The 20544-nt window shown below is 31.5% G+C and overlaps 1 protein-coding gene across 1 annotated transcript; it reads right to left on the bottom strand.

The window, feature by feature from the left end:
* Positions 1 to 3091: 3091 nt before the first annotated feature.
* Positions 3092 to 15206, bottom strand: LOC139485674 (torsin-1A-like). The gene is made up of 5 exons (XM_071270307.1): positions 14898 to 15206; positions 12059 to 12324; positions 11398 to 11573; positions 9851 to 9978; positions 3092 to 4873 (listed from the first exon to the last, which is right to left on the bottom strand). Exons 1-5 carry the CDS (start codon positions 15088 to 15090, stop codon positions 4605 to 4607), a joined length of 1032 nt encoding a protein of 343 aa, XP_071126408.1. The 5' UTR covers positions 15091 to 15206; the 3' UTR covers positions 3092 to 4604.
* Between the last annotated feature and the right edge of the window lie 5338 nt (positions 15207 to 20544).

Below are 20544 nucleotides of genomic sequence, written 5' to 3'. Positions count from 1 at the left end.
TATGAAGGAACATCCATGTGATGTTTAATATCTATCCATTAAGTTGTTCTCTAAAAAAATAGACATTTGTACGTATTTCATACAGGGTTGTATGTTAAACTCAGTCCCTCTCTGGCGGCTATCTTGGATGATGGAACAGCTTCCTAGTAACACAACTTGTTCAGCACCTCATATGTAAGGAATACTCATGTAATATTTGGTTTTATTTCATTTAGTTGTTTTGTAGAAGGAGTTCAAGATTTAAAGAAAATTAGCGACGACGACGGACGACAGACACAAAGTAATGAAAAAAGATCACTTGGCCTTTTAGATCAGGAGAGCTAAAAACAGTCCACCACATGATTCCAACAACAAAATGTAATATGAACCTGCTTTCAAAATTTATAAATGCTGTCTTTTATTTCCCTTACCTAGACATTTAACATTCTGTTGGTAGCTGGCATTTTCATGCATATCACCAAGGAATTGTATATTTAGACATACAATTCCTTGTTATCACTGAAAGATTAAAACACATGACTTAAAAAGACAAAGATGGAGGTTTGTGCACACGTACAACTGATTAAACCACAAACCATGTTGTGCCTGTGCCATGTGTTGTTTGTTGTGTATAGTGCATATATTTCTAAAGGATGATTTTTTTTATGTTCTTTTTTGTGTAATCTTTCATTCAAAATTCTAGTGCAATTACCTTGAAAAGGAACAATATATGACAGAATATGTCGAAGTGGCATATACCACAGAAAATCTAAAAAAGATCTCTCAATTATTAGGGACATTTTACAATTTTAAAACATATTCATTTCAACTGAAGCCATTAATACTGAAAGTGGAGTTGAAACACAAACAAATAACCAATCAATCAATATTTCAAGTGTACCATTTCTTTAAGCTTTTATAACAAAAGTTCACATTTGTTGTTTTCATTTGCAGTTAAAGATTGAAATAATTTTTTTTAAAGGTTCGTGAACATGAATCACTTTCATGAATTTTCCTTCATCAGAACACTTCAGGCCAAATGTTCAAATGTTGAAGCCAGGGATGCATAAACCAGCAGAACATAAGGAGGTATATGAATTAAATAAATTAGCAGTGTGTCCATGAGACAAAGATGATGTCCCACTTGTGTATCATATAAAGTTATAAAGGGACATAACTGAAGAATGGTAAAAATAATTCTTACCAAATTTGTACTCGATCTGAGATCTGAGATATGGGGTAATTAATATTGAGTATGAGTTTCATAACATTTGGTAGAGGAAAACTAAAGTTGGAGAATGGTGACAAAAATTCAGCAATTTTTCCATTTCAACAGGGCTGTAACTATATATCTAACGGTAAAAGTGACATCACCAAAATTCTATCTTGATCTGTGTTATGGTGTAATACCACCAAATCATGGTACGTCACATCCGATTGTATACGAAAGTAGGTCTAAAAAAATATTCCCTTGAATTTGACAGTAGTAGAAAATTAACCCTGCAATTTCAAATTTTTCTGAGTCATAAACATGTATGTTGAGTGTCTGAAAGCATCATTCCTTTTTGATTTGATGGTCTTATAAAATATTTTGGAAAGTTAAGGTTACATAGTTACCAAAGCAGGTACCCAGTAAATAACAGTGTAAAAATTGGGTTGTTTACTTCCGGTGATGGTTACTTTCTTATATGCAATGAAATGTAGTGTGAAATTTTCACTGTAGCACTGGAAAGGATTAAATTTTATACATGCAAAGTATTTCTTTGGTTGAAATAAAGGTAAATACTTTACAATTTTTTTTAAAAGTGCCAATTTAACAAAGACTAATAGGGGAAAATCAATGGTGGTATTACACCTTATGTGGTAATAAACATTTTGTTTACGTTTCATAGTATTTGGTGGAGGCAAACTACAGTTAAACCAATTAGGAATGTCAACTCGGTGCATATTTACTAATCAATTACTCGTTTGATTAATCAAGCCATACTAAAGTACTTGTTCAGTAAAACGTTTATAAAATAGAAACACAACATTATACCCATTTTACGAATTTTGGGGACTTGTCTTGTAATCATAAAACCTCTACATTATTATGTCAGACTAGATCATAGTTCAAGGAATTTTATACCATAATTAATAGCCCAATTACTCCATGTACTTATTATGTAAACTGGTTTTATTCTAATCAAGAAATTAACTTATATCTATAGAAAACTCATTATTCAATCAACAGTTTTTGGGAACCGTTAAAAAACACATTTAATGATTATCAAAGGAGTCAACTTTTTCTGGGCCTTGGTGATTTATCAAATTTGTAACAAAACTTAAGAGTCCTGAAAAATATATGCTCTGAAGGTAGAGGTTGGGTAGTGACTAAGGTTACTAGCTGAAAGTATAAGACTTTGAAAAGTGATCTTGTTCATACATCCTACATGTACATCTGTATGGAGGATTTTACAGTTAAAAGCAAACATTCGAATCATATTTTAATTTTTATTAATTTTCAATAATATATTATTTACCAGGAATTGCTCTTAATAAAAATATTTTTTGTTAAAACTTAAGAAAGCAACAACATGGAAACTGATTAGTTGGGTATCATTTTGTTAATCAATACTTGGTACTACCGAAGATACTTGAGTATTCAAGTACTCATTGACATCTCTAGAATGTATGTGGCTACAATGGTAAAACTTAATACCCCCTTCGCTATGACAGGGGCATAAAAAGACATAAAACAGAATAGCGGAATACATCTTAGGTCAACTTTGCTAATTGAGTTGAAACATGATTTTCTAATTTTTAAAAAGTGTATTTTATTAATCATATAATAATAGAAAGCACTGATTTTTTCAATATTGTACCTCAATAACTTTAGAAGTAAATGAAAAGAGGTAACCTTTACAACATCAATTTTAACATGTTTAGGTGCAACCCTTCTATTATACATGTATATATAAATATATAAGATAAAATAAATGACTACTATGTCCACTCTGAAGTTCGGTCAAAGAGGACCATCTAGAGTAATGGCCAGTCTCTGTTCATTCATCAATGTATTTCTACTAGTTTTGTTTTCATGATGATTTTGTGTATATTAACCAAATGATACACAAAATCATCATGAAAACAAAACTAGTAGAAATACACATCAATGAGATCATAGCAAAGTAAATAATTATACACAACTTCATACAAATATAAAATGTAACACAATGATACAATATTGTTCAATACAGCTCAATGTCCGCATACACATCATTGATGAATGAACAGAGACTGGCCATTACTCTAGATGGTCCTCTTTGACCGAACTTCAGAGTGGACATAGTAGTCATTTATTTTATCTTATAAAAAATAAAGCAAAAAATTCATTATTTTCTCTTAGCTTAAGGGAGTTCACTTTTCAGTTTCAAAATAATAAGCTTTTTAAAACACTAGTTTATATTGATAAGGATTAATAAAGGAATCAAAAGAGCAAAAAATGTATAGGTCCAATGTGCTTGTTTTCTAGATATAAGCCATTGAAATTTTAGTGGAAAAATGTTTTCTCTTGACTTTTCATAGCTTTATCATTGACAAGTTTAAGTTCTCAAAAACTATCAAAAATAATTAAAATTTTATAAGACATCAACAGATGGCTTATCATTGTACATGTAAAAGATTAATAAAAAGAAAATAGGGGGTCAATTTCAAATGGATAAAACCAGAGGATTCCAAAACCTGACAAAAATTCCAAAACATGAAAAGCTAACATCCTTAAATATTTTTAAAAAGCCTAAAAGTTTTGAGATTTTGAATGCCTAGGACTACTGAAATAGACATCAGAGGTGGAGAGTATCTTATGTGCTCTTATTTCTTCAATTAAATTTTTAATTACATGCTTGATCAAAATTAATCAGAAATATATTTGAAATATAATCAGATAATAAAAAAGAATAGTAGAAACATTATTCAATAAACATTTACTAGCCCTTATACCATATTATAACATGCACTGGGATATACAGAAACACAATAACATATATATTCTGTCAATTTAAAGTATTAAACAGTTGTTTGTAGTCATGGTAGTAACTAGGGACAGTCTTCTTACAGTTTTTATATCGTATGAGGAAAAATGATCACAGGTCTGCTACCAATAACATGAATAAGTAACATATTTTTTAAACCTTTCCCAAATTTTACTGTTGAGTACTTTTTAGCATGGACGGGCTCATTATAAAACAAACAATAACTTAGCATTTTTTACAATGGAAATTTGGAAATACATTCAATAATTCTGTGATTAAAAATTTATTGAACAATGCTGAACTTTTCTTTTTTTCCACTGTTAATCTCATTTAATCCTAGGAAGTTAATATATATAAAAATTCAATGAAAGAATGACAAAAAAAGAAATAGATGGGACAAAATTCTTGCCATCATCATAAAATACTTATATTTTTGTTGCAAGTTCAAAAACAAATTTAAACAGTTGCACAATACCAATGCATCATGTTCCTTGTTAAAGTTTCAAACACACAAAATTTTAGCACTTATAAATAGTTACATAAAGCACTAATCTAACAGATATCAACAATTAGAGTATTATGCACAACCAGTTTTTGTGTTAATCATGTTCATCAGTCCTCTTCCATAACATAACCAGTCTTTTCTGGCACTCTTTTACACCCTGTTGTAGAAAACAGTTGTTCTTCCTCAGGAGAATACTGTAATTGTTCTGCAATCTCTCGCACTTTTTCCTCCTTAATATCCCCATAATTAGTGTAATATTTCTTTGCCAGTAAATAGTCTTTAATACACTGACGGACATGCTTCCTCTCTAATGGTAGGAATGGAATATAGGCAGTAATCATGTGGCGTAGTAATACATCACTGTGATAAAAGCCACCTGAATATAAAAAGTTTATAATTCATTACTTATTTTACCTGATTTGAAACCTAACTTCCCCTTGATAAATTAAGAAATTATCAACAAATTAAGGTTATATTCATAGTCCTTCCCAAAGTTGACATTATATGATTTAGGCTTTTCAATATATGTCTTTTTTGTCATTCAAACCCCAAACTTTTTCCTTTTAACTACAATTTTGGCTTTCCGAAATTAAGGCTTGAGAGATCCGCATGAAATTATTTCCGGAAAAATACTTCAGACTCTATGAAAAGAAACCATATAATAGGAGTTTCTTTAGGCAGACATAGTTCTGAAATGTTTTTTCTTAGTAAGCTCTTTGATGCCATTCAAAATTTATGAGTGGTTGAAACAAATTGATATTTTAACATATATATTTCAACTAGTTACTTAGATGGCACTCTCTCATAGACTTACAACCAGATGCTCTGACAGGTGCAGCTTTATACGAATGCAGAGGTCGAACCCTGAACAGTTGGGCAAGTATGGACACAACATTCAAGCTTGATACAGCTCTGAATTTGGATTGTGATTAAATACAGTACGGGTAGGGACTTATTTTTATGGATGTCTTAATCCGTCTAGATGTCAGACTGGTCGGACAGTTGTCCAAGTGTAATAATCACCTGCTGTGCAATATCCAAGTGGAAGGTCGTAAATCAATCTGTACCAGCTTGATTAGAATTACATTTTACCTGTACAGATATAATTATTAGTATTTATGGAGGATAGATACATGTAAAATATTGTTTTGTATTCAAAGAGAAAGAATTAAAATTGAAATTAAATATATTAAAGAATTAAAATTAAAATTAAATATAAGAATTAAAATTAAAATTAAATATAATTTTATTTTTTTTATAATTTGAAAATGAAATAAAGACGATTTTTAACAATATATTGTGTTGCCAATTATTTCAATAGTTTTGTGCCAATAAACCATTTTGTATTTGTATTTGTAAACCGTAAATATTTCATCTAATTCACAATAATAAGCCTAATAACAACCAAGACTGTTTTCAATAGAAGTTTAAATCAAATTGTTGAGACTTCAATCCCGTAAATTATACGAGTTTTCGTTGATGGTTATATTATTTCCCCCTTTTTACGTCCTTTTCCTTCATATGTTATTATTAGAAACTCAATTTTAAGTATAAGGCCAACATATCGTATTTATAAAATATGTATAGGCATTGTGAATTAAGTTATTTTCCTTTTGATATAACTTTCCCCGTTGGAGCCTCTACATCTATTTACACCTGTCAATCATTTCTCGCAAGTGAAACATTTTGGTCAGACAGATCACTCGTGCTTTCTATTTTGACATATTTCCCGTTAATCTATTTGAAAGTCAAACAATTGGTTTCTTTTTAATACAATAGAAGAAGAAGAATTTTATTAATCTAATCAAGAACCCATAAAGGGCAACATTTTACAACACACAGTGGCGGATCCAGGGGGGGGGGTTCCGGGGGTGCGCACCCCCCTTTATTTTTGCCGATCAATGCATTTGTATCGGGACATATGTTTTGCACCCCCCCTTTGCCCTGGGTTAGCACCCCCCCCTTTCGAAAATTCCTGCATCCGCCCCTGACACAATATGATTAGAAAAAGCAAAACAGAAAACTAATAGCATACTATAACATTATGGACAGGATCAGAGCCTAACACAACATGTGTTTTATATAACTACAATATTTATAACGCCGAGATCATATTTCGATTCCTATTTTTTAATTTTTTTTAAATTGTTGACACTGGATCGGAGATAATGCCTTTCTATTTTCATGTCTGAAATTTTTTATGAAAATCGCCGGTGTTATAAATATAATATTTTACAAATTGTATCAATCGATACACGAAAATCAAAGTTTAACCTTATATAGTTTTTGAATAAATGCACATTTATACCCCAATGGGGTTGAAGGCTAGGACTTCGTACTAGTCGTGATCTTTTTCGTCGTACTTCTTGTCATTCTAAACTCATGCAGTCTGTTAGATTTTTTAAATCGATGTTGTATTATTTCCGAAGTTTAAAGGAGGTCTCCAAATAGATTATTTAAATGGGAATCCGGGAAATGACTGATAAAAATAAAACAAAAAATAGTTAAAGAAGACTAAATCTTGTTTTGATTATACATGTATGTAAAATCGATTAAATTTCTATTCTGGTAAATCGATCAAGAGCCTCAAAACTAAAGCACAATACTGTCAATCATTCCACATCAAATTTAATCATGAATGGATTTCTCCACGGTCGTTCAGTAAGGTCACCTGTGTTTACTGTGACGACATTTCCCACTATATAAAAATCTTGTGCAGTGGACAAAATCTATCTTTTATATCTTTTATTAGCATTCAATATTATTGTCAGTGGAGTCAAGTTAAAGTTCAAACACATGCACACGCTGTTGATCACTGATATGTGTATCATGGAATTGTCTTTTCACAGCAATTTTTTCTTTTAGATTGCTATAAAAAAATATAACATACAAGTTTCCTTTTTTACATGGATTGTGCGTAAATTAATATTATGCAATTAAGTTCGGGATTTCGGGATTAACCCTTTCGGGATCTGGGAATTCTTTTTCGTGATGTCGGGATTTAAATTTATTTAAATTCGGACCTTGGGACTTTGTGTTTTTAAGCCCGGGATTTCGAGATCCAGACCCCTTTTACCACCTACCCCAAATGCAGATCAATTATATTAATTTAGCATAATGAACAAACACGGAAATCTTAAAATAAACTTATGCCCGGGAAGAATCAATATTGTCTTCTCGTGTTATTATTTGCGTTATATTTTAGTTACACATCTCCAACTTTCGGACAATATTTGTTTACAGTAAAAAGTAATTATTTTCATCTCGGAACTGACCCAACACACTGTGTGACAGACTGAATATTAAATACAAATTATAGAAATATTTTGCATGTGACCGCGTCAAACTAAAACGTATGCAGCAGCACTTGAGACAGCATTCGTCTGATCAATGGGTTTACGTGGAAAATAAATCGGTAAAACAAAAATAACCGTAAGCTTCAAGAAATAGAATACATGTAACAATATATATGTTTAAAAAATTTATGCAAACAAATAAGAAAAAGATACACAAAAAAAACAAACGAAAAGGAACATAAAATAAAAATAATTTTGAGGAACAAAGAAAATAAATAGCAGTTGAAATATAAAAACCATAATTAACAAAAAAAGGCTATTTTTATTAAAACAAAGTTTTCTCCAGTACTTCACCTGTAAAAATATTTTATGTCAAATACGATGTAGAACTAATACAATGTATAATCAATAAAGTGACTGAGAGGTTAAAATTACAGGTAACCTGATTCTGAAATCAGTGAACCTTAATTCTAGCAACACGGATTAAGATGAAAGGACCATTCACACCTGGACCTGTTGATTAATGACCATACTACCTACCATAAAAATGTCGGATTATTCATATCCGACTAGACGGATTAAGACATCCATAAAAATAAGTCCCTACCCGTACTGCAGTTGACACAGAATAGGTTTCTGACACAGAATAAATGTGGTCTAAGAACTTAAAAAATTTAAATTGGACATTTACCTATTATGGTCCAATATCCAAAACCTAAATACATGGTTAGATTCAGCATTTCAAAGAACCCCAAGAATTCAATTTTTGATGAAATCAAACAAAGTTTAATTTTGGACACTTTAGAACTCAATGTGGACCAATTTGATAAAGGGGCCCAAATATCAAAAATATAAATACATGGTTAGATTCAGCATATCAAATAACCCCATATACATGATATATATATATTCAATTTTTGTAGAAATCAAACAAAGTTTAATTTGGACCCCGATTTGGACCAACTTGAAAACTGGGTCCAAAATCAAAAATCTAAGTACATGTTTAGATTCAGCATATCAAAGAACCCTAATAATTCAATTTTTGTTAAAATCAAACTAAGTTTAATTTTGGACCCTTTGGACCTTAATGTAGACAAATTTGAAAACGGGACCAAAATTTAGAATCGAAATACACAGTTAGATTCAGCTTCTCAAATAATCCCAATAATTCAATTTTTGATGAAATCAAACAAAGTTTAATTTTGGACCCTTCTGGCCCCTAATTCCTAACCTGTTGGGACCAAAACTCTCAAAATCAATCCCAACCTTCCTTTTGTGGTCATTAACCTTGTGTTTGAATTTTATAGATTTCTATATACTTATAATAAAGTTTTTGTGCAAAAACCAAGAAAAATGCTTGTTTGTGTCCTTTTTTTACCCCTAATTCCTAAACTGTTGGGACTAAAACCTCCAAAATCAATCCCAACCTTCCTTTAGTGGTTATAAACCTTGTGTTAATTTTATTGATTTCTTTTTACTTATACTAAAGTTATTACATTTGTATCTGGAAACGATCAGTCTTCGGACGACGACGATGACAACGTGATACCAATATACGACCAAATTATTTTAACTTTTGCAATCGTATAATAAAGGTACCGCTAATTTATTTAAGTTCAAATTTTGTACCCTAGAGGTATAGTGCAAGGGTTGAGATCACACAAAAAATGTTTAACCCTGCCACATTTTTGTGCCTGTCCCAAGCCAGGAGCCTCTGGTCTTTATTAGTTATGTATGATTTCTAATTTTAGTTCATTTATATATTTCAAAGTTTAGTATGACATCCACTGAACTCGTACAAATTTGTGTTTAGGGGCCAGGTAAAGCATGCTGGGTGCAGGAGTTTCTCGCTGCATTGAAGACCCATTGGTGGTCTTCGGCTGTTTTCTGCTCTTTTGTCAGGTTGTTGTCTCTTTGACACATTCCCCATTTTTATACAAATACTTATTGTTGTTATGGTCCCTATATCTGAAATCAAGGATTATGAAGTCATAAAAAGAGTTGTTGAGCATGTTTAGACAAGATTTTGTTTTCTGAATTACAACACTTATACATACTTGTTTTTGTATTCACAGCTGATGTGGTCACTAACTTTTCCATATCCTTTAGTTCTATGGTGTCCCTTTCTTTCCCTTCATGCCAGAAACGTAATGTTTGATGTAGTATCTCTGTTCCTGCTGTGTTACTATTTAGAACATTGTACATTATGAAACTTTTTTATTTCAATATATATGTCAAAATTTGAAATGAATTATCTATAATTTTGTGCTTTTTCACCTAAAAATATAAACTATCAGATTGTAGGTCCATTTTAGCATTGTAGCTCTTAAAGATACAAAAAATTTAAACATACCTGGCTTTCAATTTTATTTTGGTTTGACTGTTCCCAATCAAGCTTAATCCAGAAAAGCACTTTGGATAAATGATTTTTATTGTTGTGTATAACTTTTATATGAAGTGTATATTGTATCGTGATTTCTATCTTAAAGGTGTTTTAGGTTATTCTTGTAAAAAGTCATACCAATATAAGTGCCACTTGTTGTGTATCAGGATTCATCAACAGTTATGTGCTGTTTATGATCAATATAAAGATTCTGCGTAATGTGTTGTGAACTGGTGTTTGTCTGTTTTTGTTTAGCCATGATGTTTTCAGTGTAACAGATTGCAAGTAGTAAATAGATATAATATACAAATCTGACATTAAAATCATACATTCTAAAAAAAAAGAGTAATATTTGCAATCATTTCAGACTGAATATTGGGACTGTCTCAAGTATTGTTTTATAATTTGTTTAAAAGAGTAAGTGTTTTGCACTTTATGCATTTCATATGGTAGTCCGTACCATAAAACTGATCCAGAATAATCAAAAGATTTTTTAAACAGTTCAGTTTTTGGCTTTGGAACTATCAAATATGTACCTGTTATTAATTCAGTGGTTGTCATTTGTTTTATTATAAATCAGGCTATCTTTTTTGTTTTGGTTTGAAATGTTTCACCTTCTTTTAGAGCTAGCCTTCTCATGTTTCCCATTGTTGAAGGCCATATGATGACCTACAGTTCCACATTTTGAATCTGTGTAAAGTTTGGGTCTCATTGGCAATTATCACCTTTTTTTAATATATTTAAGTGCCTATGATTATACATTTAGAGTGTTATGATTTCTTCAACTTAGAAAAAATAATTTTCCTATTTTACATACATTTCTTCTTTTCCAAAATCAATTTCAAATGTTTATTATTGATTGTTGTTTGCTTAATGTCCAGGTTTCAGTGATTGAATGCTTGTGTTTAATTCCACTTTCAACACTCTTTGTTGTTTTTCATGGTCAAATCTTATTGGCATATTAGGTCAGGTTGCCTTGGGAAAACCACCAACCTGGCAATCCTAGTAAATTAAGCATGTTAAGATTGGAGTTGAAGTTACTTGCAACAAACAGGGTTCAAACTTATACATTTTTGTCCTTTTATCCTTGATGGATAGCTGTCTCCATTGGAATCATACAATTTCTCATTTAAAAAATATATTTTAAACCAATATAGAAAGATGAATTATTTGGAACATAAAATGTTTCTCTGGTTCTATCTGTATCATTCAAATGCTTACCTTAGGAAAATGAAGATAGCTTTTCTATAGTTTATACCACTTAGATTATCATAATAATCCAGGTATGGTTTTATAGTATCAATCAGGCCTGGTGGCATCTTATCTATCTCATCAAATATAAACATAGACCTATCACAGTTCTTCACACTTGTCTCTATAAGTTCTCTTAGCTTATCCTGAAAAATATTGAAAGTAAAGTGTAATTGGTGAATTACTTCTATATATTGCAATACATTATGTGTCATCCTTACAAAATATTATCCAAAGGGATAAATAACATGATATACATTAAAGAAAGTTGACATTGAAAAGTGTTAGAAGGGTATGTAAAAAATATTGAATTATAATGCTGAAAACAGAAAAGTCCTGGATAAATCATAATATTTCCGTTAGATTTTTACAGAAATGTCAGAAAATTTGAAGAAAACCAAAACAAAATAGATTTCAAACCAAATATAAAAAAGCATGTCATGTTATATACTCAGGTAAGCATGGTAGGGATGAAATAAAAATAATATATTTATACAAAAAAGTCATGTATATATACAATAGACTTTCATGATTTTCAATACATTCTGCTTGAAAAATAAAAGTCATTTCAATGGTCCGTTGGCAACTCAAATTTAACTCAGTTTAATAATACACTACATTTAGTGTTTACCTTATAAAGAGGAACCATATCACGATGTGGAAATTCTTTAGTTGAGGCAATCATATGAACAAATCCACTCTTCATTCCCTCCTTGTATAAATGATCAGCGATAATTTTGCTGACGTAATTCTTCCCTGTCCCCGTTCCTCCGTGGAATGACAGAGCTAGAGCTTTGGAAGGATCGTTGTTTGATAAATGAGCTTTGATGTGACGTACTACAGCTTTTATAACCAGATGTTGTCCATAAACTTGATCTCTAAGACTTGAAGACAGTTCTGAAAAAAGAAAATCATTATTTGCTACAATTTTTTTGCTACACACAAACATATTATTCATATTAGTAAAAGATGCAGACTTCTGCATTTAAAATCATGATTATATGACACCACATACATCATGTACATGTATATAGTGTCATAGCTGTATAATAAGTTAATCATGCAGAGTTTGTGAAAAATGGTTGGTCATGTCGGTCAAAATGAGGCTGCGACCAGTACTTTTAAGGCTAGTGTCGGTCCTAATGACTGATGTAAAATCTGCCGTTGTAGTGCATATTTCGGCACTTTTTTACATTGGTTATTAGATGTACCGCAATTGTTTCCAATAAGTGTTCACATCGGTTATCAGATGTACCGGCTGCCAATTTCTGGTACTGGTTTACTGATTTATCATAAACAAACCAAAGCAGCGATCTACACTTGGTATAATTTGCTCATGGAGCCATCCCTGGCACCTTCAATAGAGTAAATAAATACCGTAACAACTGAGAAAGAAATTCAGATGATGTAATGGATAGTGAAGATGACTCTAAATAAGAACAATCAGAAGACCTGAACTGGTCCTTCATTGTTAATTTGCTGTTATTAATATTATTTCAGGATAAAATTGACAGATTTTGTAGGACTGACTAAAATTTTGTAACTAGGACTGACAAATAATCATGCTTTGTCGGTTCCTGAACCGATGGGTCAAAAAAGTTGTTGCAAACTCTGATCATGATAATAGTCAAATAACAGCTCTAGGGGGAATTTAGATGTTTTTTCGGGGGGCCTGGTCCACCCCTTTTGTGGGAAAAATTTGGTTGATTATATAGGGAATCAATGAAGCTTGACCGGAGTGGGCCCCACTTTTAAAAATTTCTGGATCCACCACTGAATGATGCCCCCCAAAAAGGTTAAAATCCATGTTTACCTGTTCTGATCATTTGTGCAATGATTCTCGCTTTAAACCTAGCTTCTATAATTGTTATAGAGATGTGGTATATATTCATGTTATTGTTTATAATCAACATGAACAAGGATAATTGCTCCAGAAATCTAATTTGTTCCATCAGATATTTTAAAATTGAAAACAAAGACTTGTTTCTTACATCAATTTATCAGAATTCATTTCAATTGACTGATTGACCAAGAAAAAAACATTTCATACTGATAGTCCCAATAGATTGTTGGTTACTGAGCATTCTGAGTGTCCAGTAGCAAATATTTTAAGCATGTTCAGGACGAGAACAAGTTCACAATAATTTCAATAGTATATAAAAAAGAAGATGTGGTATGATTGCCAATGAGACAACTATCCACAATAGACCAAAATGACACAGACATTAACAACTATAGGTCACCGTACAGCCTTCAACAATGAGTAAAGCCCATACCGCATAGTCAGCTATAAAAGGCCTTGATAAGACAATGTAAAACAATTCAAACGAGAAAACTAACGGCCTTATTTATGTAAAAAATAGGTTGGTCTTACAATACTCAATAGACACATAGAAGGTGTCCAGGATGAAATCCAGAAGGTAGGAAAAATTTGGACTGCAACATGAAAATGAGGGTATCGTAGTGGGGATGCTTCTCCTCATAAGTACAGGTAGAACATATAAAGCCAGTCTTAATCAACTGAGCTGCGATTCTTTGGCTCAGTGGGTTTAAGCACTAACTGTCACACAGGCGACCGGGGTTCGAATCCCAGAGGTGACAAAATTTATTTGTACAGTAGATACATGCTTTCTTAATTATTACATTTGGTGCCTGGCGAAAAAAATCCACAATGGTTATCTGGAGTATAGGCAGGGTTTGTGTTGGTAAGAGCATATATATATAAAGATATGATGATTCTTTTGGTGGGGGAATAGTGTAGCGGGGTTGCTTCCCCTCCTTAGTACAGGTTGCACTTTGTTAATACAGCTGTTTCTCAAAACATGCCTCTTTTGGGGAGATCTTGAATATTCATAGAAAATTAATTTTGTTTACATACTGGTTCCCAGTTATGCTCTCTGTGTTCCATCTCACAGAGACATAACTTGGGAATGTTACCAGTAAATATACATGTGCATATTGTTTACATTGAAATCTGTGGTAACCTTTCATTCGAGGTAGGGGTAGTTAAGAAATTTAGTGTTAGTTTAAACTATGAGAAGTTCAGGGCATAAATACGTTGAAAATATGCCGCACAGCCCTATATTTTGACTTTTGAAAAAAATTATAGTGCATATGAACTTTCAATCATGTCAATTCTAGGATTAGATTTTTTTCAAAACTTCATAGTAAAAGTGGTACAGTTTTAGCCGTAAAAGGAGTTCCTATGGGAAATTGCATTGTCAATATTTACAGAATTGCAACCTACAGGTAGGACATGTAAAGCCAGTCTTAATCAACTGAGCTAGGGAATTGATTCTTTGGCTCAGTGGGTTTATGCACTGACTGTCACGCAGGCTACTGGGGTTTGTATCTCTGTCGTGACGATATAATTTTGTAGAGATACATGCTCTCCGGTTAAAGTATTTTGGATTAATTATGTATATGCTGCATGTGATCAGATGTTTTTTTTTCATTCTTTTGATCGTTACCTGTAGAATTTAAATTTATCCATCTCTTTGTACAGCACTCTTTAAATTGACATTTAATTGCCCTAAAGCTAGAAAAAAAAACTGCTGCAACTCCAGCTGCAACTGTAGCGACACCAGAGATAGGTTCTATTGCTTGACAAGTTGTGAGGAAAATGAAAATATAAGTTAATGCATGCAGTTGCTTAACGTTCATATTGATGACAGATTCTTCCTGGGAAAATCTGGCATAATATAAGATTAAATTAAAAAAGTATTTAGATGACGAGCTTCCCCTTTTCGAAAATGAAACCGGAAGTGATTAAATGGTGTAAAAAGTTACAACTTCCCGGATTGTCCCGAATATCCGTATTATACTTCCACTGGTTCAAGCTTTACAGAATCAATACATGACTTTCGCTGGGAATGTCACAGTTTGTACCCTGTCTGAGACCTGAATATACAATATTAATATTTAAATCAATTGTACAACATATATATATAGACCTGATAAAACCAAAATTATAATATTCAATAAAGCAGGGAAAATTATTAAAAAGCACAAATTCTATTATAATGATGGAAAATTACTAGAGTTAACTAATAAATACAAGTATCTAGGTATAATTTTTAAACCATCTGGATCTTTTACTACAGCAATTGATCAGTTATTTAAAAAGGCTAGCAAAGCTTTATTTTGTATTTGAAAACTGTTATTTTCTGAAAAGATGAATTTACTACCACATTTAAAGCAAAATTTGATTCATGAATGCGTTAAACCTATTCTGTTATATAGAGTGAAGTTTGGGCTACTATTAGTTTAGTGAAACAAAATACTACCATCGAGTCAAACTATGCAAACTTCAGTCCAAATAAAATTCAAATAAGATTTGCTAAATTTTTATTGGGTGTAAATAAAGGTGCTGTTAATAATGCTGTACTTTCTGAATTAGGTTTATTCCCACTTTCATTGTCAGCCCTTAAAAATACAATTAACTTCTGGCTTCATATCATTAATATGGACAGTGAGAGTATGGTAAAGAAAGCATACAATGAAAACTTAAACTTTCCTAATGGTTTTTGTAGTAAATTAAAAGTGTTATTAGGTAAACTTGGTTTTCAGCATGTCTGGGAAAATAAAAACACTATGTCAAAGAAAAAATTACTTTTTTCATTTCAAACGAAATTAGAAGAGGAATTCATAAAATACTGGAAACAAGCTCTTTTTTGTGACTCTAATAATGGTAATAGTCATGGTAATAAACTAAGAACATATCGCAAAGTTAAAAATAATTTTGAATTAGAAAAATATCTTCTACTGGACCTTCACAAAAGTGTTATTTCTAAAATGGTAAAAATCAGAATTAGTAATAGTAAATTACTAATAGAAGTTGGTAGATATACTAAAACACCTTTAGAACAGAGAATTTGTCCAATTTGTAAGGATGGAATTGAAGATGAGTTCCATTTCCTCATTCAATGTAAAGCATTAGAACGTAATAGAAATGTACTCTTTTGTAATTTAAGTGATATAGTTCCATCTTTTGTTAATATGTGTGAACAAGATAAGTTTAGTTTCATTTTGAAAAGTAATGATACGGACATTAGTACTGTAAGTGTAGCTGGGAGATTTGAACATTTATTTAAAGCAAACATAATGAGGGGGGCAAGGGGGGTCCCAATAACAGCAAAACAGCAAATTGATTTGGCTCATAACAGATAACAAGGAATGAAAATGGACAAAAACAGATAACAGTAAATGAAATATTAAAATAATTCGGTCTTTGACAAATCAGTATTTCTTATTACGGATATAATCCTTTGTAATGCATTCCATTTTTTATGACTATGTTTTTAGTATTAATTTATGTATCTAGAATGTGTTTAAATTACTACTCAATATATTATAATATTTTTTATACGCTCGTGTACGGAACGTATTATGGTATACTGTTGTCAACATGTCGGACATTAACTCAAAAACTCTTTAACCATTTGCATTAAACTTTGGGAAATTGTTTATATCTATTGACGTGAGCTCTCCCTTTTTTTTTTCTTTTTTTTTTTATAAATTTTAGATTTTAAGTTTCTGGGTAATAGGTTTTTATTCAATAAAATTGGTGTTTTTTTTTTCAGTTTTCTGATAATATCTCAAAAATGCTTTCACAAAGCAAGGAATTTTGGTGAATTGTTTATATCTATAAACATGAGGTAACTTTCAATTTTTATAAATTTTAGATTTTACGTTTCCGAGTTAACGGATTTTATTAATTAAAAAGGGGTGATTTTCCAGTTTTCAGACATTAACACAAAAATGTTTTCAGCAGTTCTCATGAAACGTTGGTGTATTGTTTATATATATTGACTGAAGCTCTCTTTGTTGCTAATCAAAAAAGTGACCTAAAAGAGTTTGAATATTCTGACTTTTTCTAAATGACCATTTAATGAGGTGTGTGAATTTTTCTTAATAAAACTATGAGGCAAAGTGGTATATAGGGTAGAAAAATCAAAAGAACCAATTATAAGCAATTTATCAAGTACTTCGAACGAATTTTGACACTCTAAAAGCAATTTATTCCACTATTTTCAAAGGCCTTATTTGAACAATTTTTTATCAGCTGAGGTTTTTGATTGTACCAAGTGTACTAGTAAGTAGAATACATAGTTTAGTAGGGAAACAATGGCTTGAAACGAAATAAATCTTTGTTTGTAATGAGTTATGTGCAGCTTCGGACCCAAGTACATGGTTGGAACTTTCATTGTACAATGCATTCGGTTCTGCTTTGAAAAGAATTTCAGAGCTGAGTCTATGTACCATATTATATAAAAGGTTAAGTAGTTGTTAGAACCTAGTCCTTAATTGAGATCCTTGTCAGATATTCCTGGCCATATGTTTTCCTTTTTGTCATATTAAGAATTGTTTTAATTTAATATGTTCGTACGGAAAACAAGGAACATTATTCTCATACAAAAAATTAAGATAATTCTAAATACACATTCATAAAAAAAATGGAATTTATTACAAAGGATAATCATAAGATATACTTGAATTGTCCTGGACCTCACTTCTGTGATGGGTATATGCTAATGGAATCCTTCTCTGAATACGGGACAAACATATTAGTAGTGGTAGACCCCAATGGCCAATGATCTTCAATTTATACCGAAAATTGACTGTCAAAAAAATGCTAACATTCCAATTTTCAATAACAGTTAACAGCAAATAAAATATCACAATAACAGATAACAAAAAAACTAAAAGCCCAATAACAGCTAACAAAGAATAAGACAATAACAGCTAACAGCAAATATATTTTCAAAATAACAGATAACAAAGAATTAAATTGCCCCATAACAGCATAACAGTTAAACCCCTTGCCCCCCCTCATAATGTTGTTAAGAGCTTTTATAGCTTGAATTAATAATATTGTATGAATAACACCTCCATGCACGCAATGTAAATATAAAATATGCATCTCTTATCATGATCATTGAGAAAATATGTTTGGTTGTTTTTTGTTTTTGTTTGTTTGTTTGTTTATTTTGTATTTTTTTTTGTATTTGTATTATGTAAATGTCGGCTGGTATCATTTCTGTATAGGAATTTACACCTGTCCAATAAAATTATTTGATTTGATTTGATTTGTTCACTTAAAGTTCAGTGACAAATATTTCGCGAAAATTGAGGACGATAAAATATTTAAAGGATACTGATAATAGTTTGTAATCACTGTATATTAAACGAATTAAAAGTGGGGTATTTGTCAATGAGACAACAATCTTTCGTCACAAATAACCAACATCCATTCTTTCGTCACAAATAACAAACTTCCTTATATATAAAGGCCATCATTAATATAGACAGGTTAGGGTTCAACCGTTAATACTCCAAAATTTGTGAAAAAAAAAATTCGTTATAACGATTTACAGGTTAACATTTTCGCGTGAGTTTATTTTTTTAATGAGCTTTTTTTTCTACCATTCGTTTTTCTAATCTGCCGGCAATAGCCGGATAGTCAGTGTATTATACTATTATTTCTACACCAATTTCTATTTTGTATATAATTAGATCAGTGTAAACTGAAGAAAGTATATTTTTGACCTTTTTAATTTAGTTCTTTTTATACTTTAAATAGATAAATGAATTACAATACTTTTCTTATAAATATTTTCATATGAAATCTTTCATAAGAATCGACCGTTTCTTTATTTTTACACCAAGTAATGATTTATTTTTTCAAGAGTCTTTAAGAGACAGGAGATACCGAGGAAACATTCAAAAACTCAGAGAGTCAATCAAATAAAGGCAACAGTATCTACTCGATTGAGAAAAAAACCGGCCAAATCCGGGTTCCAAAGTACAACTGAGGGAAACGCATCAAATATAAGAGGAGAACAACGACACAACAGAAAGACAACATTAAAATGTAACACACACTGAAACGAACTATAATATAACAATTTCCATTTTCCTGACTTGGTACAGGACATTTTAAGAAAAAATGGTGGGTTGAACCTGGTTTTGTGGCATGCCAAACCTCAGTCTCGCTTTAATGACAATGTTAAATATAACAGATTAAAATGACAACATTATATGACCGGACTACAATACAAATAAATGATATAAAATATAGGAGAGAGAAACACACGAATAATAGCTAACAAAAGGTGTCTGCAGGTTTAATTTCTAATACACCATACGTGCGTTTCGTCCACACGAGACTAACCAGTGACGCTCAGATGAAAAAAGCTCGGAAGCCAAAAGAAGTTAAAAAGACCAATACGGCTAAGGTTTTCTGCCTGGGATAAGAACATCTTTATTATTTAGAATAATTCGTAATTTTGTAAACAGTATATCTTATAACGCATCAATCAAAAACCGACAATAATGCCATGGCAAAACAAAAAACTAAATACGAAAAGACAAACAACTTCACAAAATACTAAATAGAAAACTAATGAATGAGAAGCGAAAGGAAACAGTAATTTGAAATGCACTTTATATATGAGGTCGACAAAAAAGAGCTTTGCATAAATTATACCGTTAGTTTTCTCCTTTGAATAGACCACTTTCGAGTTCATCCGTCACCGGAAAAAACTCGTCAATTAAACGCGCCTTTATGACGTCATTTACCAGATAAAGGGGGTCGCCTTTATCCCTGCACTATAGCTATTTACGTTCTTCAAACCACTCGCTCAACATTGGAATGGAAGTGACGACGCCCCTAAACGCACAAATGACGTTCACTAAAACCAGAGTTTTTGACAGAAATGCATCGAACTCGAAAGTTGTCTATTGTTTTACATTTGTCATTTCGGGGCCTTTTATAGCTGACTATGCGGTTTGGGCTTTAATCATAGTTGTAGGCCGTACGGTGACCAATAGTTGTTAATTTCATGTCATTTGGTCTCCTGCTTATACTTGTCTCATTGTTAGTCATACCACATCTTCTTGTTTATAGTTGTGATAATCTACAAATGTTCTCGATTACCGAACTTGAAATAATCCAAGTGACTGCTTACAAAATGCTCTTTTAAATGGATGTGTGATCGTCTACAGTCTAAAACATTTGCAACACTGAAGGTTGTGGCATGTTTCTGGCGAGTACATAAATTAAAACAGACAGAGTCTTCTTAGTTATCTAAACGACAGTTTACATTAAGTTTGTGT

The sequence above is a fragment of the Mytilus edulis genome, chromosome 8, assembly GCF_963676685.1.
Source record: "Mytilus edulis chromosome 8, xbMytEdul2.2, whole genome shotgun sequence".
NCBI lineage: Eukaryota > Metazoa > Mollusca > Bivalvia > Mytilida > Mytilidae > Mytilus > Mytilus edulis.
Note: the sequence above shows the minus strand (reverse complement) of the source record. Positions and strands in the feature narration are given on the sequence as shown.

Coding starts and splice junctions, on each gene's coding strand:
- LOC139485674 (XM_071270307.1), bottom strand. CDS start 15,090: ATGAACGTTAAGCAACTGCATGCATTAACTTATATTTTCATTTTCCTC. Junction 12,325..14,897: donor GATAAATTTAAATTCTACAG/GTAACGATCAAA, acceptor TTCTTTTTTCAG/AACTGTCTTCAAGTCTTAGA. Junction 4,874..9,850: donor AGCTGTGAATACAAAAACAA/GTATGTATAAGT, acceptor TTTTATATTCAG/GTGGCTTTTATCACAGTGAT.